We start from the raw sequence: 25,961 nt of genomic DNA, 5'->3' as shown, positions 1-25,961 counted from the left end.
GTGTTCTGGACTGGCTCTGATAAGAGAGTGCAAAAGTTTGAAGGTGTAGCTAATCAATTAGCCTCCGGTTACAAAAGGAAATTAACCCTTGATTGTAAAACTCGTTGGAATTCAACATATGAAATCATATGCAAGCTCTTATTTTTCTTATAGAATTTGATGAATTTGATGGATTGTTGGTGTAGGTCTCATAAATTGATTTCCCATGAGCAAATCAGAAATTGGGAACAAAATTTTCAGTAATTTTACCAATTCTTGTGTTGTCTTTGTATTTTCTAGCTCACAGCTTGCTGCTTTTTGGGTTGTATCATTTGTGTATAAAATCATTAATCATTGATAGGGAAGTTATGAAGCTCTTATTCTCTTAGGGCTCACCCACACAAAATGTGGAAGCGATATTATTGTTTTGACCAGTATAAATGGCCTGTTGAATGGTTGTTCAATGCCATTATTAGCTTTTAGTTAAGTCCTATTGATCTTAGTTTTTTAATAGTTAGATCTTAGATGTGTAACTTTATGAGTTTATGGAATTATGGTTGTATTTCAATTAACTAATGGTTGTATTTTAATAGTTTATGACTAATTAACTTAAGTTGCTAATGCAGTGATCTGTTTTAGACCTTTTAGTTCTTTAAGATTTTAATCATTTTGTTATTTGCTATTCATGGTGTGTGTTTGTGATTATTGATAATGCTTTGTGCCTCTCTTGAGAGGCATAGGGGTTAGTGTATGCATATACAATTGATTATTGATTATTGATAAATGTGTTTGTGATCATTTTGTTATTTGTTATTCGATGTGAGTAATGTACTGTGATGGTGTTATTAATGGTTAAAACATCCTTTTATCTTACTTGTTAGATAAATATGCCTTCAAAAGGGACAGACCACACTATTGGTGCTTCCACTAACTCAAAGTCAAAGCCATCAACTACTGCAAGTTGTACTCCTATTAGCGTCGATGAGTATGAAAGTCCAGCAAATATTGTTTCCGAACCTAACGTGTTACCTATAACAAGTAAGCACACTTCGGCGGTTTGGAATGATTTCAAGAGAAAGAGAGTTGGTGGGGTAGAGAAGGCTGAGTGCAATCGTTGCAATAAGCTACTTTCCGCCGGTGCAAAGGCGAGAACTTCTCATTTGAAGGACCACATTAAAAGTTGTCGAAAGCAAATATGTCAAGATCTTCGGCAAACAACATTATTCGGTACACAACATAATGTGAATGATAGTAGTGATTCTTTGACTTTGGCTCCTTATGAATTCCGTCAAGAAGATGGAAGAAAGGACTTGGCCGAGATGATTATATTGCATGAGTACCCCATTAGCATGATTTAGCACTATGGCTTCAGGTTGTACTCTAAGACTTTCTAACCTGGTTTTAAAGTACGGTGTCGTACTAGGAAGGATATAATGAAGAGATATGAGTATGAGAAGGACAATATTCTAGCTTTGTTGAGAAAAGTCAAAAGTCGAATTTCATTAACTACTAAGGTACGGACATGTGGACTGCCAGTAATCAAAGGAAAGGCTATATGGCAGTCACTTCACATTTCATTGATAATGCGTGGAAGTTGCAAAGTCGAATCATAAGGTATTACTAACAACTACTAATTGTACTTGTGCTAACATACTTTACTTACCTATTTACTTCTGATGCAATTATTTTTTTTGACTAGGTTTCTTTATGTCCCTGCCCCACATAATGTCGAGGTTCTTGCCGATGCATTAAAACAATGCATTCAATCATGGAACTTGGATTTGAGATTGGCATCTATCACAGTAGATAATTGTACGACTAATGATGCTATGATGGACATCATGAAGGACTCTTTCCCATATGGTTCTCTACTTTTGGATGGTGAGTTCTTACATATGCGTTACTGTGCTCATATACTTAATCTAATTTTTCAAGATGGGTTAAATGATGTAGTGTATGATGGAGTTAATCGAATAAGGGAAAACTGGCTCTGATAAGAGAGTGCAAAAGTTTGAAGGTGTAGCTAATCAATTAGCCTCCGGTTACAAAAGGAAATTAACCCTTGATTGTAAAACTCGTTGGAATTCAACATATGAAATGCTTTGTGTTGCTATTAATTATAAGGAAGTGTTTGCTGTTTTAAGTGGTCGAGATAAATTATACAGAAACCTACCAAGTCCTGAAGATGGGGAAAAAGTTGGGAAAATATGTGAGTTATTGGAAGTGTTTTCTAATCTTACTCTTGATTTCTCTGCGTCAAAAACCCCCACGGCTAATATTTACTTTTCTAAAATTTGCAAACTTAAAATTGCGCTATCTACTTGGCTTTCATCTCCATATGATTATGTTGTGAAGATGGCGGAAGTAATGTTAGAGAAATATAAGAAATATTGGGATAGTATGAATGGTTTGATGGGAGTTGCAACTATACTTGATCCTAGGTATAAAATGGCTCTTATAAGATTTTATTTTGCAAAGATATATGATAAATATGAGTATGATAGAGAGGTTAGTAGAATTAGCAATCTATTAAGGAGATTAGTTGATGAATATGAGTCTAGGAGTGAGAATACTCAAAGTAAGAGGCAACTACCTTCCAATTTAGCAAGTGGTGGGAGTTCTTGTGATGATGTTGATATGGAAGAGTTTGCACAATTTCTTGAGCGAGACAAAAATCAAACTTATGAAAAATCTGATTTGGACAAGTATTTGGAAAATGCTAACATACCACTTGAAGATAATTTTGATATTCTAATTTGGTGGAAAACAAATGGAAGCACATACCCCGTTCTTCAACAAGTAGCACGGGATATTTTGAGTATTCCTATTTTTACGGTTCCATCCGAATCAGCTTTTATCACAAGTGGTAGAGTTCTTGATCTTTATCGTAGTCAACTACTACCTCAAGCCGTTGAAGCTTTAATGTGTTCTCAAAATTGGATTTGGGCTGGCCTCAACAGTAAGCATTAATCTTATCAATATTATGTAATTTTTATGCATTGATAATTTTTTGGTTATAAAAAGATTTGTATTTGCAGATTGTGGAGAATTCAAGGACAAGGATTTTTCTAAACTTGTTGGAGAGTTGGAAGAAGAATGCGAAATGGAATTTGATAGTGATGAGATTATTCTGGATTGATTTACTTTAGATGATTTTGAGTTGATGTTGAAATACTTTTGTTTTAGACATGTATATTTGTTTGAGACTTTGGTTATATGTTTGTTTGAGACTTTAGATATGTGTTTGTTTGAGACTTTGGATATGTAATTGTTTGAGACTTTGAATGTGTTTTTGTTTGAGACTTTAAAGTTTGGATGTGTATTATGGGTTTTAGGGCCTAAATGATTGAATATATATATGTGGCACAGATGGGTATTAAGCGGGGATTTGACGGTGGTGGGGCGGGAAAAATGGGTATTAGACGGGGATGAATACCTAGATGGGTAGTGGGGCGGGGATGGTTTTAGGTACAAACCCATCGGGGAGGGGACGGGGAAAAAAATTATACCCGCCGCGAGGATGGGGATGGGTATTGTATTAGCAGATGGGGATGGGGATGGGGATGGGAATTCTAATCCCTGCCCCGCCCCACCCCGTTTGCATCCCTAATTATTCTTGATCCTTATCGTGGTCGACTACTACCTCAAGCCGTTGAAGCTTTAATGTGTTCTCAAAATTGGATTTGGGCTGCCCTCAAAAGTAAGCATTAATCCTATCAATATTGTGTTATTTTTATGCATTGATAAATTTTGGTTATAAAAAAATTTGTATTTTGCAGATTGTGGAGAATTCAAGGACAAGGATTTTGCTAAAATTGTTGGAGAGTTGGAAGAAGAATGCGAAATGGAATTTGATAGTGATGAGATTATTTTGGATTGATTTACTTTAGATTTGTAACATCCCGAAAAAACTCAGATCGTTAAAAGAGAGATTTTTATATTTTAAAAGAAAACCAAGCATGACCCGAGTTAAACCAAGATGTCATAAAGACACGAGAAAACGAAATTTTTAAAGTTAAAACTTGCGGATCGAGTTCTACTAGAGTTATTGTAGATTAATTAGTGATATCGTAGTCTTAGCAGCGGATAAAAGATATGAAACCAAAAGTCCAAGGAGTACACCTCGAGAGCGAAGTCGCCTTTTGAATAAATCCATTTCTAAAAAGCTAATAAAGTTCGAAATTAAAATCCTTCCGTACTCTATCTCTTTTATTCTTCAGATGTAATCCTCACTCCCCAGCCTGCAACTTGACTCACTGCTAGTTTTTAACCCCGAAAGGAAAAACAACATCATCGCAGGATCGTTAAGATCAAAGGTACACGTCAGCAAAAACATCTCTTATAACATTGACATTATAGCATAAAGCACAATGGCAACTTACCATACGTCGGCTACAATTCAATATTTACTTTTTAATAAATTTCAAATGATTCATTGAGTCAGTCAGCCATACTGCTGTACTTTTCCTGGCCATACCGCCGGACCAAACCCCAAACTTCAAGAGTGAGACAATACATTAGGGGGAGCTAACCCCTAAGCAAGTCTCTACCATAGGCAACACGTCTTACTTCAGTGCCTATGGTTAAGTATGCATACCCCCGCGGTGGCTCATAATGCCCCCATAAACCGCGAGTAAAATTCTTTCCACCAATTGACGTCATACTACGTCTACTTTAAAGTTAGTGAGGTCATACTACCTCTACTCATCAAGTTATTAAAATCATATCTCTTGATAACATCATCTTCATACTTTATTCAATATATTATTATTATTATCATTTCTTTATAACAACCAATCCACGATGTACAAAGTTTTACTGCGTGTACGTACCTTAAGAAAGCAAAAGCAAATCTTAAATGAACCTATCAACTTCCCGTCACGAATCGACTTCCTACACGATTCAATCGTACATACGGGAATAAGCATATATTCACTTTCTCAAACCACAATCAAAGCACAAACACACACACACACGTCTAACATCCAACCACACTTGCAAACAATTCATGATCACACAACATACTTCATCACAACATAACATCAAATAAAATTCAGATTTAGTATTCTGTCCAGAACAGTAAGTTAACACTGTCAAACTGAAATTCCGACTTTACCGTTGCGTCCGGAAGGCGTCAAAACCCCTGGGTACCAATTTTCATAATTCATAATGTACTCTAAGTATTTTTAACCTATTATCAAGCCAAAAAGTGTCCCAAAAACTTTTTTTCTTACCATTTTCCTAACCCTACGGGATTCACCAAAATTCATCAACAAATGAAGTCCAAAAGGTATATTGCCTATCAAATATTAATATCCAAATTTATATAATTCTTATGAACCATCTTTGAGATTAAATTCATTGTTCACATATAAAAAAACACACACACACACATTTTTTTTTTACATGAACATTTATATTTATATATAAATTTCAAAATCACCCATCACACAAACCAATCCTATTCTTCACATATATGCATATCTAAAAACTCTAAAAAGAAACATTTTTCATCAATTTAGATAGAAAAATACATCCCAAAATCATACATGAAATTTTAAATTTATAAATTAAACATGTATTATAAGATAACACATATAATAATCATAGAATTTTAAATTAAAACTTAAGAATCAACATAGATTAAGAATTACACTTACTATTGTAAAAGAAAACACCAAATGATGAAGGGTAATAGAGTTGGGAATGTGGATTAGGAGGAATTTTGAGAGGATATGTTTTTTTTTGTCCTTGGAAACTTTAGAAATGAAAGAATGTCAACAATGAAAATGATTAAGGAATTAAGAAGGGTTAATTATATGGGATTAATGACTTGATCCTTCATTACCCTAAGAGAGTTACAAGCTCCACCAAGAGTCCCTCCTTTTTTTTTGAAAATAAAAGATGGGTTAAGGAAAAGTTTGGGCCCAAATAATTCTAATTGCCAAAAAGATTTGCAAATCTCATGACCAAGCCCAATAATAAATAATATATATATATATATATATATATATATATATATATATATATATATATATATATATATATATATATATATGTATATATATATATATATACATATATATATATATGTATATATATATATATATACATATATATATATATATATATATATAGAAATAATATTATTAGTGAATTATTAAATATATCAGGAAGAAAATATCGAGAAAATACCGGGGTGTTACAAGAAGATTTTGAGTTGATGTTGAAATACTTTTGTTTTAGACATGTATATTTGTTTGAGACTTTGGTTATATGTTTGTTTGAGACTTTGGATATGTGTTTGTTTGAGACTTTGGATATGTAATTGTTTGAGACTTTGGATATGTTTTTGTTTGAGACTTTAGAGTTTGGATAAGTATTATGGGTTTTAGGGCCTAAATGATTGAATATAAATAAGTGGCACAGATGGGTATTAAGCGGGGATTTGACGGGTGGTGGGGCGGGAAAAATGGGTATTAGACGGGGATGGATACCCAGATGGGTGGTGGGGCGGGGATGGTTTTAGGTACAAACCCATCGGGGAGGGGACGGGGAAAAGAATTATACCCGCCGCGGGGACGGGGACGGGGATGGGGATGGGGATGGGTATTGCATTAACAGATGGGATGGGGATGGGAATTCCAATCCCTGCCCCGCCCCGCCCCGTTTGCATCCCTAATTATTGTTGAGAGTTATGATGTAACCTAAGTACTTATTTTAGTTTGACATACTTTCTCGATTTATATAATATATTTCTGCTTTGAAAACACTGATACACAAAGAGTTAAAGTTGGGTAATACGTGTGGTGTCAACTTCCAGTGAGAATCAAATTTATATGAGAACCGTGAGAACCAATTTCTCCGATAAAAATGTGTTATTTTTTCAGAGAAAAGGTGTTACTTTTAGACAAAAAAATATTATTTTTATTTAAAAAAAAATTTGGTACTTTTTAACAAAAAAATGTTACTTTAGAGAAAAAATATAAATACAAAATAACACGTTTTTTTCAAAATGTAACACCATTTTATGTAAAAAGTAACACCTTTTTGTGAGTTTTTTTCCAGAATTTTTTTCTTAAGAAGCACTTATTTGCCTAAAAGTATCATTTTTTTCAAAGCAAAATAACACCTTTTTTGCCCAAAAGTAACACTTTTAGTAAAAAATACTTTTTTGTCATACAGATTGGTTCTCACAGTTCTTATATAAGGATGATTTTCACTTAAAACTTCTTCAATACATGTGGTGTGATATTGAAAGTGTGCAACATATTAATATTTACCCGGACTACGTATGGTGAAGTCAATCCTTAATGTATACCTAAATGTGACATGGGTTTTATGTTAACGTTTTCTGTCTCTTCCAAGAACCTTCTCTCTCTGCAACAGATGGGAAGGATGAAAAAAAAGACGGAGCAAGATCAAACAACACAACCGTAGATCAATTGGAGAAGATTTCAAGCTCATAAAATGTGAACTCTTGATACACTATTCGCAACTAGCAAGTGTTGTTAATGGAGCAGACACTTCTCTGCTAATAAACACCTGCAGATATCAATTGAGCTTAAAATAGTAAACAATGCTAGCCACAACAATAATAATACAATGATGATGGAATTGTTCGAGTTGTTACATCTGCAGAATATTGCCCTACTTATAGGAAGTCAAGTCATGTGACCTCACCCCACAGTAGTTCAGGGGATGCCACACAGATTAATTTACAGGGTTCTGCTGCTCGCATTATGCGCTATAACCTTAAACTTAGCTGCTCAATGTTCAATTCGATTTCATAAAAGCTCGCCTGGAGAATGAAACACGAAGTTCAGAGCTAAGGGTGAAGATACAAATTAATTTAGGCCTCTGCTTGTAAGCCACCCACCCTACTGAGCTTGGTGCTTTTGTTATAGGTGCACCCTCAGCAATTGGGCGGCGCATCCTGTCATTAGTAATCAAGAGAGGTTAAAGATGCCATCCCATTGCTATTATGTCTCAAGTTCTGTTGAATTGAGTATTCATCACAGCTATTGAAATTGTTTTGATGTTTGGGCCTTGACATAGCATGCCGAAGATCACAACCCTCTTTACCCATCTGCTGTACTTCTTGAGGGGATAGGATCTTGATGTACCACACATTGTTAACAAATTCGCTGCAAGGATTTGTAATATTTAGTTCAAGAGATCAAATTTTTATCTAGAATGACTTCGATAATAACTAATTGTATGAGCCTATGCATGTTCATAAAATAACATAGGATGAGCCCAACAATACAGCCAAAAAAGTCTGTTCATCAATAATGAATTCTCAAGCTCTAAAAGAACTTAATAAACGAAGTTGAAGAACTTACTGCCAAGGATCATCACCAAGCAGGAGAACATCATCCTCACGGTCAACAAATACAAGCTGCCAGCCTGATCTCAGGGGGTCCTCCAGTTGGCCTTCTAGACCAAACATTTGAGCAAGTTCACTGCGCAGCTCCGGATAGCTGCTAAATTTGGATATATCCAGTGAACGCCCGAGGGACCCTGATTTGTGGACCTGTCACACGAGAACTTAGTAATTTCCGAGTAGATGATAAACAAGATGATTGCAGCTATATGAAAGCACTTTTAAATCCTATTCCTAACAATCTAAGAAAGCAGATACGTAGCTAGTCTCTAACTTAAACTTCACAAATTACTCTGCACAATTATCTCCATTTTAATAGAATTCAAACCCCCAACATTCCATCAAAAAACAGGTCCTCATATTTTTTGAATTCACAGTAGGATTAAATAAGTTTACTCGAATTGGCCACATGTAAATGTGATCCTGCTCACTCCGTCCCAAACAATCTGTTGCTGCTCCATGGCATATGGTAGATTTTATCTTCTTTCATTAGGTCAAATCCAGTTGAGTTTGACCATGGGCACTGTAAATTAAAAAACTCAGATTCAAAAGTTCTAAAGTGATATATTATTCTTCCTTTCTTCATCAACTACATAATACATATGTTCCACAACCCAACCAGCATATCAATTCTCATCTTTCATATACGTACACAAGTCCTCCTACTTTTTATATGCACCTTTTACTATCCCTCAGTCCTCAACTTTTTAATTTCCAACACATTCTATTTTGATCACCAATCTATTACATAACAATTACTGGGGTTCTAATTATGAAAAGTAGTTCCTGGGCTTGAAGCTCAAAACCATTACCAACAGAGCCAAAAGCATTTTTAAGTGCCTTAATTAGTAAAACGATCACAAGTACTGATGTGGAGAAAAGAAAGAAATTTAAATGACAATCAAACTATATTTGCTTATTGCATGTACTATCTCTTTCTAGTAAACCACAAAGAAGTTGTCTTTCCATCAATAAAATCTATATTACAAAAAAATAATAAAAAAAATAAAAAAAATAAAAAATTAGCACACAAGAGTTAACTACATCTAAAGAACAGAATACTCACCTTTACAAAGGTTCCACTAGGTAGGTTTGCTTGACCATCATTTTCCGTTGGCCGCAAGAATCCTGCTTCATCAACACAGCTAGTAGTCATAATCTCCGAAGCAGGTGGAAATTCAGTCCCTGCAGCACTAGGAAAATCGGAACAAGCAAATGGTATGGAAAATGAGTTAGTCTCATTGTTACTACTTCTGAGGTTTGCCAGCTCATTCTGCTGAACATTCACTCCAAATAACAGATTGTTCTGTGAATCACCAATGCCATGGTATATTGAGAACTCCCTATTGGGCAAAGGTGGGAACAAAGAAGAGAGTTCAGAGAGCCTAGTTTGTGATCCACCCAAGTCTTCTACTTGAGGCAGAGGACATGAAGCGGTACTGGGAGAAAGCTGACGCTCAACCGCAACTCGCTTTGAATGTATGGGAGATGAAGATACCAAAGGATTAGAGTCGGGTAAAGTGACTTGACGAGATCCACCATCTTGCGAGAACGAATTCAACAGACTTTGCATCGGAGAAATGTCAGCTGGAGTCACAGAATTCATGATAGAGTTCGAAAACAGTTGTTGTGGGCACGCAGAAGATATAGTTTCCAAGGATGTAGGTAAGGACTGAGTGGATGACCCAAAAGAATGAGTCTTGTTGATAACCTTTGGGATTTGCTGTTGATCGGAAAATTGATTGTGTAGCTGTTCAAATTGAGTAAGTTGCTGCTGTTGCGACTGCTGACCATCATATTGACGGAAATTTTGCATTTGCTGCTGCAAGAGCTGACCGTGGACTTGATTTTGAGTCACTGTTTGGCTTTCTTGAAAGCTCTGTGCTAAGGTTTGCTGTGACTGAACTTGCTGTAACAATTGATTTTGAGTTAGCGATGATTGCTGGTAAGACACATTCTGATTTGGCTGGAACTGCAGAAGAGATTGGTTGGGACGTTTCTCCAAGCCCCGAGGATCTTGTATAGCAGAAGACGCCATTGTTTGAAATATATCAGGTTGTAGACCCAGCATTGTAGGGTCTAGCCTTGGCTGCATCCAGGGATTGAATCCATAACCTTGAAAATTTAACGATGACATACAGCGATCTCCAATCTCTCTCTGTAGCCACATAAATGGAGAGTTAAGGCCTATGTCTCCATCCTTTAAAACTGATAAAAGGATAAAACAAAAGTTAGTAAGCAAAAATGTACAAACAAGAGCATGAGACAGATTAGTTTCTGATATATATATATATATATATATATATATATATATATATATATATATATATATGTACAGCAAAAATGTACAAAAAGATGAGGCGATGGCAAAACTTAAGCAATTCAACTAACCCGGAAAAGATGGCAGCCCAGATGGCCATGGACGCTTCAATCTTAATGGAAATGGGGACGGGTACATCGGAAACGTAGTCAAAGGTTCAATCTCCCATAATGAGACACGAGGCTGCCTTTCCCCAGCAGTAGATTCATCCCAGCCAACCTGCATTAACAAAGGTTTTTAGTGATTCATGATTGTATGGAGCTAAATTACAATACTTAATTAATAATTTCCCATAACTCAAACCAGTATCCTCACCAAGCCACACCCAAAACTACAAAAAGAAAAGCATAACCGATGATTATACATCAATACTATCGCGAAAAAATATTACTTCAACATAAAATGGAACTAAGTAGACTTGACAAACCTTTACTGAGCGCCAATAGGAAGTTGGCCAACGAACAGGATCCAAATCACTAATCCCTGTTATTGTGCCCATGTACCTAGAAGAACAACAATTTTTTCATTCAAAAAAATGTCAAAATCATTCTCATTTTCAAAGATCAACATTTAGAACGAACAAATTTGAGGCACATATCACAATCAGCAGTCTACGGCTAAAATCACATTTTTGCCATGATAATGCTGCAATTTAGGCCATGCTGATGGAGTTCATATTCCTTCCATCCACTCCATTTATGCATGGGTTCAAGATCATTTATTTAACCATGGTTCATTTTATCATATTGCTAATTCATTTTATTTTATATCGTCAATAATTAATCTTGGTACATACATTTATTGCTTTATGTAAAGTCTTTTTATTGTGTTTAAGAGTCTAGTATTAGTTAGCTTTTCAATACCCTAAAGAAAAGATGAGTTCAATTTAATTCTAGACCTTTAAATATCTGTAGCAACACCAGTACTAGGCAGTGTACATTGTTAAAAGCATTTATTTGGAGCTTTTTTAATGTTCTTTTCTTGTTGATTAATTTATTCCCCAAGTCATAAGGACATGTTTAATAATGTTTCCCTTAATTTTTTTTTTTTTTTTTTTATCATTTGGAGTCAAGTTTAGAGTAATACAAGTCAGGATTTAAGATTAAACTTGTATTATTCTCATGTATAATTAAATTGAGTTGTAATATTTATATTCATATAAAAACCTTTAAGCTCAAACAAATCATGTGATTGTGCAAGTACTAAATGATTTATCAACGGAGAAAATCAACCAAAAGAAGAAGACAAATTACAGGTCAAATATCCATCATGCAAGGAGAAATACAAGGGGAATTGAAATATGAAATTCAAACTTTGTTGTAGAAATATTCTTGACTAGAAAATCAGCAAAAATAACCTTCCCCACTACTCTCATCAGATGTCTTCCATCATCAGCCATCAAGAGGAAGTTTTACTTCAACAACTTTCATGATCATCACACCACTTTCCCACTTCAAGCACCCATGAAAAGTAGTTATTTTCATGTATTTCTTTCTATAAATAGTCCTCATTAATGTACTTAAAAGTTAGATTTGAATTAATGTAATTGAGTTTTGAGCTTAGAGCTTGTTTTTGCTTTTGAGTTATTTCTAGGATTAAAAATTACTTGATTGAAGTTTCTATACTTAGTAGTCTTTGGAAAAATTACCAGTGGTCTTAGAAGCCTTTGATAAAGTATTGTGGTGTGTCTAATCAATACGCAATCAAAGGTTACCATTGTTACCCATTGTTATTTTGAACTTTAAGTTCATTTTTTTCATCAAAGTTGGTGAGTAAGAATGGTGTCAATTAGGTAGAATTTCTCTTGATATTCATCTAGTAATTCTAAACCTAACAATAACCCTTAAACCTGAACACATTATCCCATGTCACAAAAGAACCTTTAATAGAAATTGGGGTGAAATTTTATTAGAAATATTGATATCTATAATCATAAACTCGATCTTTGGGCATCATAGTCTAGCTTTCCTAGCTAGCCTATATCGCATGCGAAGACGCTGAATCACCCATAAGTCAACATGTGATGTAATAAAAAGGATTACAGAGAGAAAAATAAGAGGTCAAAAGAGCCTTACTTTCACAATGACCTGAAAGCACAAGAAAGTGTTTTCCTTTATGAATTAAAAGCAGTTGAAGTAAGCCACGTGGAATCAAAATCCAACTCCCTTCCCTCAATTTCCCACACTATTGTTATCCAAATGAGGAAAATTCAATCTCTTATTTCCCTTCTCTTCCTTTCCCTCTATTTCCTCCTATCCAAACATAGTGTAAGAGTCATACGATTCAGTCACATCACTGCCAGGTGTACGGCTTTTCAGTGACAGATCAGAAGGAAAAAGCCTCGAGGGAACAGCAGTAGGGATACAGATACAGATGCACAAAACTTATAACTCCAGACCACCCCATCCAAAATATTTAGTCATGTGAGAACTGTCAAGCTATGCTTCAACAATAATTTCATTTACGGTTCAGGCTAATACGAGAAAACTGACAGATTGTGGTATTCAGCCAATTAATGGGTAAAAGACAAACAATGCAATGTTGTGAGATATCAACTCCATACCAGTTCTTCCACCTCCGGGTATATTTTTAGACAAATAGTAGTTTTCATGTTAAAAAACATGGGTTGTGTGCAACACAAGATCTCAAGTGAGGCAATGATTACAGAGCCACTCCACGAGACACATGTGATTCTATTTCCTTTGTCATAAACAATCACCAAGGATACTAACATACCTGCGAACACTCGACTCCTCTGTTTCGAACAGCATCCGAAATCGCATGCCAACAGTGACACGTGTATGATGAACAGCTTTAACATACTTTGCCAATGGAACCACAAATTCAGAAGGACTAGCCCTGTAGATAAGAATCATGATAGGTAAGTTTTTACCAGTAGAGTGTACCTATAAATTTATGCGCTGCTTATACCTGGGATTATAAAATATTGTGAAGCGGCTGTTGGTAGAAGCAGCATGAGCAGCTGCGGCAAGAAGCCCTATATGCATACTATCACTCGATAATACTGATGAAGGCATCACAGTCTGTGGACGATTAGCATGCCGAATGCCAAGGAGTAACTGATTCTTTTCATTCCTGATACAGGTTTGCAAATAATTATACCATATATGACAATAGAAAACTTTTTTTTCAGCAGTTTGTGTAAGTCAATCAAAAGGAAAAACCAACTTTATATTTATGACAAATGAGCCAAGCAACACAATTTCTGAACCACAACTTATTGTTATCCTTCAGTTTTTTCCTGGATCAGTTCTTTCCTTGATCAGTTTTTCTATCCCAAAAGATAGCAAATGAAAGTGCACATACAACTAGCAACGGCATATAAGAAGATGATGATCTTACCAGATAAAGATGACAGAATCCCCAGCAACTAGTCTTTTAGCACTTACAAAGACACTCCATCCAGTGGTAAGAAGATGTCGCTTAGGCTGCCCTGCAACAGCAAAGGCAACATATCAAGAAAAAAACAAGCCATAAACTACCAATTACCCAATTAAATTTCCTCTTATTATAATACATGTTTACAACATGTTGCACAAGTTCTACATGCATTGGTGTAAGACAACAAAATCAATCAGTGACTGGTCTAGATTCAGCAATTAGCCACCACAATGTCATCTGCCAAGACTCAATGATTTTCTTTTTATTTATACAAGCCTTCCTTCAATGAGTTCTGCCTTAGCTTCCTAGGGAATCTACAATAGCTAATATCTGAAATATCAAGATGTTGAAGCTTACCCCGAAAGATATGTCTAAATTTCCATTCATTATCATGCAGATCTCTAGCAATCAATTCTTGAGCAGGAGGTTGCTGTGTGTAATCCTGTCGAATACCACATTAGAAAAAACTATTGATGCAGAAATACAAAAGCAATGAGCAAATAAGATGTTAGAAAGTCCAAACAGCACTTACAAGAGGTGGAAAGACTTTTTCAGCTGCTCTGCGAGGAACAGAAAACCCTCCATGAGTGCTAGTGTCACTTGCAGTTAATGTTTTACAGAAATAATTAGTAGGCTGTTTACTGGCAGTGCCCAGTTCTGCAGGCAGGAGACAGACATCTTTTTGCTCTTGCTACAAAAATAACAATTCTCTTACCAACTATCAATATAAATTCATAAGAACAGAATTAATGTCACAAAATTAAGAAAATACCATAGTCAAGGGCTGCAAAGTCATTTGTGCGTACACTTCATCTGTCTCTACATCTGCCTGTAATCACAAATATGAACATCAAAGGGAAACCAGAGACATATATGTGAACAAACCAAAACACTTACATGCATAGTCACATCATGAAGCTGACAGATGAGTTGCGGAGGCAAGCTAGGGTAATTAGGTATATGGGCATCTATTTCTTTGTTAGTTGAAGCGGCAACCTGAAGACACTTCCAGAATATATCAGATCAGTAAAGTGATTATTAAAACTGTTTTACAAATCTGAAATGGAATATGTAAATTACACAAAAAAGTCCAACTAACTTTCCCACCATCTCAAAAAAATGAGAAAGGAAAGAGTAATGGAGAATTGCGTGAAGAGCAAAGAAAAGCAGCCAACATAATAACAAGGTTTCTATAATGTTTGATAACAAATTCAACACTACCAAATAAGTCAAACTAACTTCTTAACCATGTATTATGCCCTTTAAGCGTCAGGTAAGACAATAAAAAGAACCTTAATACTGTAGATTCGTTACTTGTCAGTTCACAGGGTGAAATATCGTCATAAGGTTTTTTATTTGTTTACCCCACCCCCACAACCCACACACACACAAAAATCATTAAGGAGAGGACAATGGAGAAAGGTAGGGTTAGAGGGTTGGAACTCGGAAGTAAGAAGCCTTAACCTTGTAATAAAAAAGGTTCTTTCGTGAATGCAAACATCATACACAACATACAAAAAACGTACATGAGTTAATGAGCCATTTCACTAGTCCGTTATAATTTGAGATCAAAGTATAGTATGTTGGCTCAATTCCGAAATTCCAACATAGAAAAAGAAGAACTACATAAGCACAGATGACAAACAAAAAGAAAAGGCATTACAATGCTTTTTTCGCATCTCCTTATACCCATATCTCTATTCCAATTTTAAAGTGTCCACTCTCAATGGAACCAAAGGTTTTTAGTTCTTTGATTTTTGATATAGTAGTGAAATTGCCATCATTAGCGCTTCTTATTTAAGTGAGGTTGGAGATAATTTTAACAATCAATGGTCAATCGTAACAAGTAAACAACCTCTTTATTACTACAAGGATAAGTATGACCCCAAGCCAAGCCCCACCTAGGCAAGACCCACTTGGCATTGGGGTAATGCACGTTGTTGTTTCAGATTCCATACACAGATAAGCAAGACACTGAAACATCTTACGGAGACTGACCTGTTCACTGTGACCCTGGGGAAAGTATACAACACGGCTTCCCACTGGGGGCAAGGAGACTAGAGGACCAGCACATGCATGCCACAATTCAGAATTCAAAACTTTCTTTTCACCTGATCATAAAAGCAAAATCACAGAATATTATTCAGATAAAGCATTGCTTCCATAGCAGAGGAGGCAGCAGCTAAACTTTTATATCAGCAGCAATAGATGAAGCAACTATACAAAAGGAAAATAACCTAATGCTATGTTTTGGAATGATTATTTCATTTGGAAATCTAGAATTGACTCAAATTTAATATTTGGCAAAATCAATGAAATTTAATTTTGGATTTGAGCCAATTCCGCAATTGTTTTAAGAGTAGATAAAGTTGAGAATTTGAGAATGAATCCCAACCTTGTCAATCTCAAATTCTTTCTTTACTATTTCATAATTAAAATCTACAATTCAAATGAATTGAATTACTTGTCACCAAACATGACCTAAGAAAATTCATGACCAAGAAAGAGATGGCTTTTTAACTTCGGTCGGAAGAAGCCCTGTAGGCTTTTACAGAAGGTACTGTAATAGCATAGCTATTACATCGGTCTTTTCATAGTTTTTTTATCATTTAGTAGTACAAGCAAAGAAAATCAACCCCTTAAAATAAAGAGAATCAAATCTAACTAACCAAGATCTAACTGATAAACCCTAATCCCTTAAATGATGGGAATCAAGTCCAGTTTATCAAGCTCTTCCCTCTTATCTAGAAAAAACAACAGCTTATATGAACACACGTTGTTTGCTTTGAATCCACAATAAAAAGATAACAATGGTAAGAGGTATCAACTAGTTTGCCAGCACTAACAACAAAACTAAGAAGTACTATACCTAAACAAAATCTAGGCTAATATTCTCAAAAAATTAAATCATAAAATTGTTTGTATGTCACTAAATCCCTTCCATATCAGAAGTTCATCATTCCTCTATACATTGACAGAACTTAATAGCAAGTGTAAGCACCTTGAGGCTCAAACTAAACAACTTAATTTGAAACATACCAAAAGCTAAATTGAAGTTTTATATCCATAAAAACACATAACAATTTTTTTCATTCTTCCATTGTTTAGTATATGCAAAATATATAAAAATTCTCAAAACATACAATTATATACAATGGAAAAAAGAACACAAATATAGAAATCAGCTTACCTTCCTCAGGTTGATGAGTGAAATCTGAAGATGACAATCTCATTATGCTAAATCAATCAAACCCCTCAAGAGAGGGAAAAAAAAAAAAAAAAAAAAGAAGGCACAAAGCTTCAATAGCTCTTGTTCCACCACCCCCCACCCCACGTACACAAACCCACCTCAAATTCCCAAAAAGGGCAAAGAAAAGAGCTCATCCAAAACCAGTTCCACTGCAAAAACCCACCCTTCTCTGCTTCATGCGCCACAGATCTTCCACTCACACCCACAAATAGAAAATTAAAATCAATGATTTGGAGCTTTTCACCTGCTTAAGCAACTCTATACACTGCAACAAGACTTACTCCATAAAAGAGCTCATTTTTCTCAGCTGAGTACAATTCGAAAATCAGCTAACTAGGGTTTTTAAGTTGATTTTCCGAAAAGTTTCGTATGTAGATCTCTTAGTGAAGGAGAGAGAAAATGGTATATGATATCATATCAAGTGCCCACTTTTTTACATTAACTGAATGATTGAACAATGGTGGTGGAGAAAGAGGAGTTAGTAAATAGAGAAAAGGAAAGTGCTCCAAAAAATTGTACTCTAAAACTTAGCTTGTTTTAAGTTAACCTACTATTTCTGGTATGGTAGAAGGTGGTACTCTCTAATTTCCGTAGACCGTAGACTATGGTCCTATACGCCTATTGAAGTTGCCGCACAAGCCACAATCCACAATCCACATCCACACACCCACCCTTGATAATTTGACCAATCTTTACTTTTGAGTAATCAGTTTCCATATTGCTCAATCTCTACAATTATTTTAGGGTTCTATTATTGTTTGAAGTATGGAGGCCGATGAGTTGAATTTGATACTTTAGCTCAATTTTAAACAATAATTGATTAAAAATCTATTATCTTGTAAATAAGTAGCAGCGTTCATAACAGGATACCCGACATTTAGGATATTCGAAAAATCGAGTAACTATTTTAACGGTCAGTATCCCGATCCGATTTATCCGGTTACTCAAATATTGAGTAACTCCCGATTTTATTTGTGGCAGTTTTTTTTGATAGAATTTTTTTAAAATATGACAAAATAATCAATTTATGGCCGATATTTTTTAAATAATTGGTACATCGATATTTTGCATTCAAGGCACTATTCATCATTCATCATTCATCAAATACTTGAAATCATCATTCATCAACATTAAGCTAAAATAATAATACTAAGTAATAATGTCCAAAAGTAGAATATAAAGTCCAATGTCCCAAACAAGTTTTAAATTACAAAAGTCCTAACACACCACAATTACAAAAATCTTCAAAAGTTCACATATTGTCTAAAGCTTAAATAAAACACATTACAACAAAAGTCTTCATTTGTCTATTGTTGTTGGGATATTGATGGTATCATCAATGATAATGGTTGGTTGCCCTAAAATCAAAATTTTCATGCCTACAAAATAATATATGTCACAAAAAAATATAAGTTCGATGAACAATCATTATTGATATTTATAAATTAATAGAGAAAACAAGCTAACGTGCTTCAAGATTTTCCAACTTTAATAAACTTTTCTCTAGGCAAATTGGTTCATGTGAAATACAAATCCATTCTTGACAACAAACGAGAGCTTCTACCATTCTTGGACTCAATGACGTATGATAATGATCATGAGTGCGTCCTTTCATGCTAAAATAGGACACCGAAGCAACACTAGAAACTGGAATAGCTAGCACATCATTAGGCATGGACATAAGGATGGAATAGATCTTACCTTGTCTTAACCACCAAGATAGTATATGACATCCATGATCATCATTATCCTCACAATCACTTCCTAAATACTTGCCCAACTCAGTTATTACTTGAGAAGTAAGTCTTCCAGTTTCATTCACATACTCTTTTCTCAATCCCTTATTCCTTTTTTCCTTAACCTCAATATTATCAACACCAACACTAATACTAGAAGCCCTTGAACATGAACCCATCTTCTTTGTTGGTTAGGAAGATGGATAAAAATTGAACAACTTTGTCAAAGTATCTTAAAATTTTTCATGCAAGCTGGGTTCATATAATCATACGAATATTGAAGTTAAGTATGATAGATAGAAACAAAAATCAAGACTCTCATCGTTTATGGTCCAATCAAACTTTACATAGTTGATGTTATATGTTAGATTACTATCAGCTTCTGGATGTCCAACAACATCAGCAAAGTGACTAAACAAGGATCGTTGCTCTCTCTCTCTCTCTCTCTCTCTCTCTCTCTCTCTCTCTATATATATATATATATATATATATATATATATATATATATATATATATATATATATATATATATGTTATAAAACAACTACAATTGGGAAAATAAATATCGCTCCACTACAGTATATATATATATATATATATATATATATATATATATATATATATATATATATATATATATATATATATATATATATATATATATATATATATATATATATATATATATATATATATATATATATTTATATATATATATATATATATATTTATATATATATATATATATATATATATATATATATATTTATATATATATATATATATATATATATATATATATATATATATATATTGTAAACGCTTCAGCATTATCTAGCCTATGAACATTATCAAAATAGGCAATCTCCTTCTTCAATGTTGTAACGGACAGTCCTTTTTCAAATATAGGATTAATATAATATATATAGTAAGTAATGCTAAGCGGAAGTCTATCGAACCGTGATTATTGCAAAAATCAAATAAGACAAAACAGAATTTTCGAAAAAACAAAGAAAACTTAAATCATTAAAATATCATTTTACGTATTACATCTTTCTATAATACATAATCATCATTTTTACATACCCGTAATATAAACTACATATATACTAACATCACATAGACAATACAATAGCTTCTTAATAACTTCATATAAAGTTACCTGCAGCATCTGCTCCCGAAATATGGGAACAGCCGATGGAAATCGGTCAGCTTTAAAAAAAACCGAGTATAAAAACTTACCGCAATTATGCAAGTATAGAAAATATATGCATTGCAATAAGTAATATGCAAAGATAAGTGCATCACAATAAATAATATGCAAGGTATCTTATGTATTATAGGGAATTCATTTTTAAGATTAGATTTATTTATATATATTAATCTTCTGGTCCTTCTACTTGAGTACCAGGGCATGATTTACTAACACTTCTGCTTGAGTGTTAGGACGTGGAATCCGTTTACTTATTTAATGAATACAACACATATGATCTTTGTTTGATATATGTAAGGGTCTGTTAGGGTGAGGTAAACTAAAACCCCTAACTTAGTGGGAGTCGTAACTCCTCCAGTACAATATTGCTCGAGCCACAGGTCAGGTTAAACAACCTTACCGTGTTCGCCGTATTTTACGTGCCGGAAAACACGTCCCACGTTTTTTACATGCCGGAAGCATGGTTCGGCATTTCCTTACTATCAAGCCTTTTTATTATCATATTACTGTTTTCATATAAATGCAACATTACAATAACATATAATAGAAAATAAATTTATAACAACTTGCATATAAATATTAAACTAAATCGAAACTAAAAATGGGTCCTTAGTATTTATTTATAGATAAATTTCAATTATTGCTTTATTATTTTCTTAATAACTTATTTTTAAATTTTGTACATGAATAATTAATTTTCTTAAGATCAAAATCTACACGAAATATTTTAAAATAAATAAATTATTATTAAATGAGTTGGTGTATATTCTTACTCACCAAAATAAATTAATTTTAATTTTCATTTTCATTTTTCTTTCTTTTTTCCTACAATAACAATTTAGATTATTAATTTATTTCTTTAAAATTTAAATATCACAAAGTTTCACAAAAATAACTTAAATGAACTGAAAATACAGTAACTAAAATAAATTATTTTTTTCCAGAAATAATTATTTTTAACCCAAATTTATGATTTTCCTTATTTTATGCGTTTTTTAGCAAAAATTAATAATAATATTTATACTCAAATATAATTCACGAAATTAATACACAACTTATATTTCATATATATATGTACAGAAAAATTTTCGTTTAAAGATATTAATGTTTACTATTTTAATTAAATTATTTCGGTTTATGCGGTTTTTGACAATTTCAATGAATAAATCATACTCCCTCCGTTCCTATTTGTTCTTCCTATTTGGGTATTTTACAAAGATTAAGAAAAAGAGAATCTTTGGTGGTAGTGGGTATTATTTTAATTATATAATAGTGGGAAGTAATGATTGTATTGGAAGTATGAAGTTGTAGTGAGTATTATTTTAATTAAATAGTAGTGTGAAGTAATGATTGTATTGGAAGTATGAGAGAGAAAATAATTAAATGGGTACATTAAAAGAAAAGGGGGATTTTAAGGGGTAAAAGTGAGATAAAAAATTTCTAAAAATAAAAAGTATTCTAAAGTGGAAGAACTTTTGAAACTACCCGTTATAGTAATGTGGAAGATCAAAAAGGAACGGAGGGAGTATAAAATAAATTATGACAAATTAATTCACCAAAATAATTTCCAGAAATATTAATTTATATATACTAAACACATATAAAATTTATGAGCATAAATTTATGTAAATAAATATATGTAAGAATTTATACCTTTAATAATTTCACTATTAATTAAATTCCTTTGTTGTAGAATTTTCAGCCATAATATTAGCTTCCTCCCCTTGAATTTCTATAATTAACACTAAATACTATTATTAGAAAATTTTTTAGGATTTTTAGGAATTTTTCTAGGGTTCTTAGAATTTTTTTTAGGAATTAGCTTATTTTGTGAAAAAATAAATTTTCTGATTTTCCTTTCCCTTTTTTAACCCACGGTATGCATTTAAATAGGCCAAGATTGCCAAATTATTTATTATTTTAATTTTACTTCATGGGCAAGCAAATATAATTATCTCCAAGATATTTACTTCTTGGTTTTATCCTAAAGATAAGACTAAATTAAAGTTTTTGTCACATAGCTCCCCCCTTGCCGCCAACATTCCAGATTTTTACCTTTTTTTTATAATTATTATTTGTATTTTTTTTATTTTTAATCATAAATTAATATAGGAAATAAAAAGATTAAGTTATTGTAGGTAATTTAGCTAGACTTAATATTTAGGTAATTTATTTTAAGAGAAATAAATTATATATAAAAGAAAATCGAGAACTTAAAAATGATTTGAATTAAATTTCGAAACGACATTAAAAGAAAATAATAAAACAAAACGATTATTGAATTTGTCAAAATATTTAAGATTAAGAAAAAGGGTCTGTTACAATATTAACCATAATAAGCATATAGTGATTTATCCTTTGATAAGGAGTACAAAATTAAGCATATAATATATAACTTTAAAAAGTAAAAGGACTTACTTCATAAACATATTTAATCACACAAAAAGTTATACATTTACCTATTTTATATACTTAAAACTACTACTACAGCAATATAAACTCCTACTTTATAACCTATAAACACTAGCTATATAATGAAAAATTTAAGAATTACAGTTTTAAAGTTTAGCACTTTTGCGAATTATAGTCTTAATGTTTATTTTTCGCGAATTATAGCCACCAAAGTATTAAAGTTTACAGGTTCAAGCCAAAAACACAGAACTTCGACCACTTAACCTAAAATTCCAACCACCAAAATGGTCGGAATTCTATGCTTTTGGCCTAAACCTACAAAGTTTGATACTTTGATGGCTGAAATAAATAAACATTAAGGCTGTAATTTGCAAAAGTGTTGAGCTTAAAGAGTGTATTTTGCAAGTTAATTGATTTATATAAACCTACTACATCATTGTTAAACACCTATATTATATAATAAAAAACACCTGCTGAAAATTATCAGAAAAACATATACCAACTATATAAAAATAACTTATCATGAAAAACACCTACTCAATTTATAATAACCACCAAAACTATAAAATAAAGTCCTATTGACTACACAAATCACACTACTCATCATAAAACACATACTACAAAAAATAAAAGCATACTATACGGTGTGCATCATATCTTCCACCCAGTTATAATCTCATTCTTTAAATCCACCTGTAACGATCCATCTGCATCGTGTTCAAGATATCTAGCAAGTGCAAACTATATATAAAATAAAGATTTATCAATGTTACTTATCCAATGACTGCATCCAAAAAAACAATCACAAACTCTTTTCTTGGATTGACTGCTAATTGTAGATAGAGTCACCATGGGGATGTGATTAATCCCCGGAAACAAATGTTGAAACCTCATTCTTAACCTTAATCCATGAAGCTCCTTCCTTTTTTACGACTCCTCTGAATCTCATTAATTTTCTGATATCCGCTGCCTCTCTCCACTTCCCTTTAGCACAGTAAATGTTAGCTAAGGATGTCAGTGTTCCTGCGCGATGGGGATTGTTCGCAAGAATCCTTTCAGCAGCACGTCTGGCTCGCTCAACATCACCATGAATTCTAAATGCCCTCAATAAGGTTGACCAGATTACCTCATCTACTTCATATGGCATGGAGTTTATCATAGCCTCAGCTTCTGTTAGCCTTCCAGCTCTGTATAAGAGGTCAATCATGCATCCATAATGTTTTCTATAGGGGCTGATCTGAAACTTCTGGGTCATTGAATTGAAATAATGATAACCCAAATCTAGAAGTCCCACATGGCTACAAGCAGAAAGGACTCCGACGAATGTCACAACATCTGGCTTCAAACCATTTGAAACATTAAGGCGGTCTCTCAGGAGACCGGCTGCTTCCTATTTTGGTTTTCACTTCTTGATCACCTTTGCTAAGGGCTCGCTTGCATTGTGTGTAAATATTTAAGGGAGTAAAAAAAAGTCAAACTAATGAAATAAGGGTAAGTATAGATGCAAATGAAGTAATTGAAATAATTGTATTGTAAAAAAGATAGAATGAAAGTATACTAAAAAACATGAACAAAAAAGGAGGATGATATCCTAATTTGGAGAAAAGATTTCCCCACCTTGCCCTATGGTAAATTTATACTCCTAAAAGGGGGGAATTAATTGTTATTATATCCATTTTTCATTACTTTCTAACTAATGTCTCTACCTTTCTAACAATCTAATTCCTTTTATCTTCTATCTAACTAACTTTGTTTTTCTATTTTGACTTTTATTTGCCCTTTAAATATTTACCCTCAATCTAAGCGGGGCCTAAAAGTAGATTTTTCCAAACGAAAAAATCACACATGATTGGGAAGAAATACTTCTCCGATTCCAAATTACTTGCAATATTTCTCATTTTTTGATGTTTTATATTATAATATTACCCTTTTGGTAAAAAAATAATTATATACTTTCTCTATTCCTTTGTTTCACAATACTCGCAACATTAACTTGTTTAGCATTAAAGTACTCATTAAATTGTCACATTTACCCCTTATAAAATCCAAAAGGTCACACTTACGAGTTGGTTTTCAACTTCTAAATATGCACGAAATAAAATCCCTTATTTTAAGCTACTTCATTCTCTCTCTCTCTCTCTTAATATATATATATATATATATATATATATATATATATATATATATATATATATATATATATATATATATATATTATGTTATAATTTCATATATATTAATATTATGTTATAATCTCATATATATATATATATATATATATATATATATATATATATATATATTGTTATAGCTTCAATTATATCATGTTATAATCCAAATAAATTATGTTATAATTCTCAAATATATGTTGGTATAATATCTAATATATTATGTTATAACCCCAAATAAATATTGTTATAACTCCAAATATATTATGCGACTTTTTACATTACAATTACACGTGCGCATCAGCTTTTTTTAAATTAACATAATGGGCAGGGCTTTTGAGAACCGTCTTTAGAAAAGACGGTCTCTCAAGAGAGAGGCTGTTTATTTATTATTTATTTAATTTTACCAAGGCTGGTCCAATTAGGATAGTCACTAATAAAAATTAGTGAAAATAGAACAAGTTTTGCGAGCGACTCATTGAGATCAATAGTCTAATCGCCCCAATTATAATTTCTTATAATACGCAATCAATATTTGATTAATATAAGGTCATGATTGATATCTTCAAGTTCAAAATTGATTTATTTTATAAGTTATAATTGCTCATTTAATTGATCATTTTATATATAACTGATTACTTTAATGTATAAATTGAAGATTTTAAAGTAATTGATCCAATTAAGGTTGTAAACATGTAAATAGAAATTAATCAATTTAATGTCAAAATTGATTACTTTTAGATCAAAATTGAAATATTTTATTAATTTCAGTTAAAATTTATAATTGATTATTTAATTGATCACTTTGATCCGAATCGATCATTTTAATGTCGAAATTGAAGACTTGAAAATAATTGATCCATTTAAGGTTATAACCTTGTAAGTAAAAATTGATCACTTTAATGACAAAAGTTAATCACTTTAGATCAAAATTAAAATTTTTTTTATTTTAATTGATCTATTTAAGATTAGAAAAACAAAATTTTAAAAATGATGAACCAATAATATAGTGCCACATACCAGTAATTTACAATTGATATAAATCACGATTATGTACCTGGTGAAACTCATTTAAGATTTACCTTGGGTTAAAAT

The 25,961-nt window shown here is 32.7% G+C and overlaps 3 protein-coding genes across 3 annotated transcripts; 2 read left to right on the top strand and 1 right to left on the bottom strand.

Moving 5' to 3' along the window:
• Positions 1-866: 866 nt before the first annotated feature.
• On the top strand, positions 867-1,337 carry LOC130805578 (zinc finger BED domain-containing protein RICESLEEPER 3-like). Its single transcript, XM_057670359.1, has one exon. It carries the CDS (start codon positions 867-869, stop codon positions 1,335-1,337), a length of 471 nt encoding a protein of 156 aa, XP_057526342.1.
• Positions 1,338-1,501: 164 nt separating this feature from the next.
• On the top strand, positions 1,502-3,118 carry LOC130805577 (zinc finger BED domain-containing protein RICESLEEPER 2-like). The gene is made up of 4 exons (XM_057670358.1): positions 1,502-1,593; positions 1,679-1,860; positions 1,958-2,938; positions 3,018-3,118. Exons 1-4 carry the CDS (start codon positions 1,502-1,504, stop codon positions 3,116-3,118), a joined length of 1,356 nt encoding a protein of 451 aa, XP_057526341.1.
• A 4,444-nt stretch (positions 3,119-7,562) lies between these two features.
• LOC130805005 (auxin response factor 6-like) lies at positions 7,563-18,050 on the bottom strand. The gene is made up of 14 exons (XM_057669603.1): positions 17,278-18,050; positions 16,086-16,198; positions 14,985-15,083; positions 14,860-14,916; positions 14,620-14,778; positions 14,445-14,529; positions 14,049-14,139; positions 13,617-13,781; positions 13,422-13,544; positions 11,113-11,188; positions 10,757-10,904; positions 9,432-10,573; positions 8,325-8,515; positions 7,563-8,126 (listed from the first exon to the last, which is right to left on the bottom strand). Exons 1-14 carry the CDS (start codon positions 17,318-17,320, stop codon positions 7,922-7,924), a joined length of 2,697 nt encoding a protein of 898 aa, XP_057525586.1. The 5' UTR covers positions 17,321-18,050; the 3' UTR covers positions 7,563-7,921.
• Between the last annotated feature and the right edge of the window lie 7,911 nt (positions 18,051-25,961).

The sequence above is a fragment of the Amaranthus tricolor genome, chromosome 2 (genome assembly GCF_026212465.1).
Source record: "Amaranthus tricolor cultivar Red isolate AtriRed21 chromosome 2, ASM2621246v1, whole genome shotgun sequence".
Taxonomy (NCBI): Eukaryota; Viridiplantae; Streptophyta; class Magnoliopsida; order Caryophyllales; family Amaranthaceae; genus Amaranthus; species Amaranthus tricolor.
This window is presented reverse-complemented; position numbering and strand designations above follow the sequence as displayed.

Coding starts and splice junctions, on each gene's coding strand:
- LOC130805578 (XM_057670359.1), top strand. CDS start 867: ATGCCTTCAAAAGGGACAGACCACACTATTGGTGCTTCCACTAACTCA.
- LOC130805577 (XM_057670358.1), top strand. CDS start 1,502: ATGTGGACTGCCAGTAATCAAAGGAAAGGCTATATGGCAGTCACTTCA. Junction 1,594..1,678: donor TTGCAAAGTCGAATCATAAG/GTATTACTAACA, acceptor TTTTTTGACTAG/GTTTCTTTATGTCCCTGCCC. Junction 1,861..1,957: donor TGGTTCTCTACTTTTGGATG/GTGAGTTCTTAC, acceptor TAATCGAATAAG/GGAAAACTGGCTCTGATAAG.
- LOC130805005 (XM_057669603.1), bottom strand. CDS start 17,320: ATGAGATTGTCATCTTCAGATTTCACTCATCAACCTGAGGAAG. Junction 14,917..14,984: donor TTCATGATGTGACTATGCAT/GTAAGTGTTTTG, acceptor TTGTGATTACAG/GCAGATGTAGAGACAGATGA. Junction 8,516..9,431: donor CTAGTGGAACCTTTGTAAAG/GTGAGTATTCTG, acceptor CTCGTGTGACAG/GTCCACAAATCAGGGTCCCT.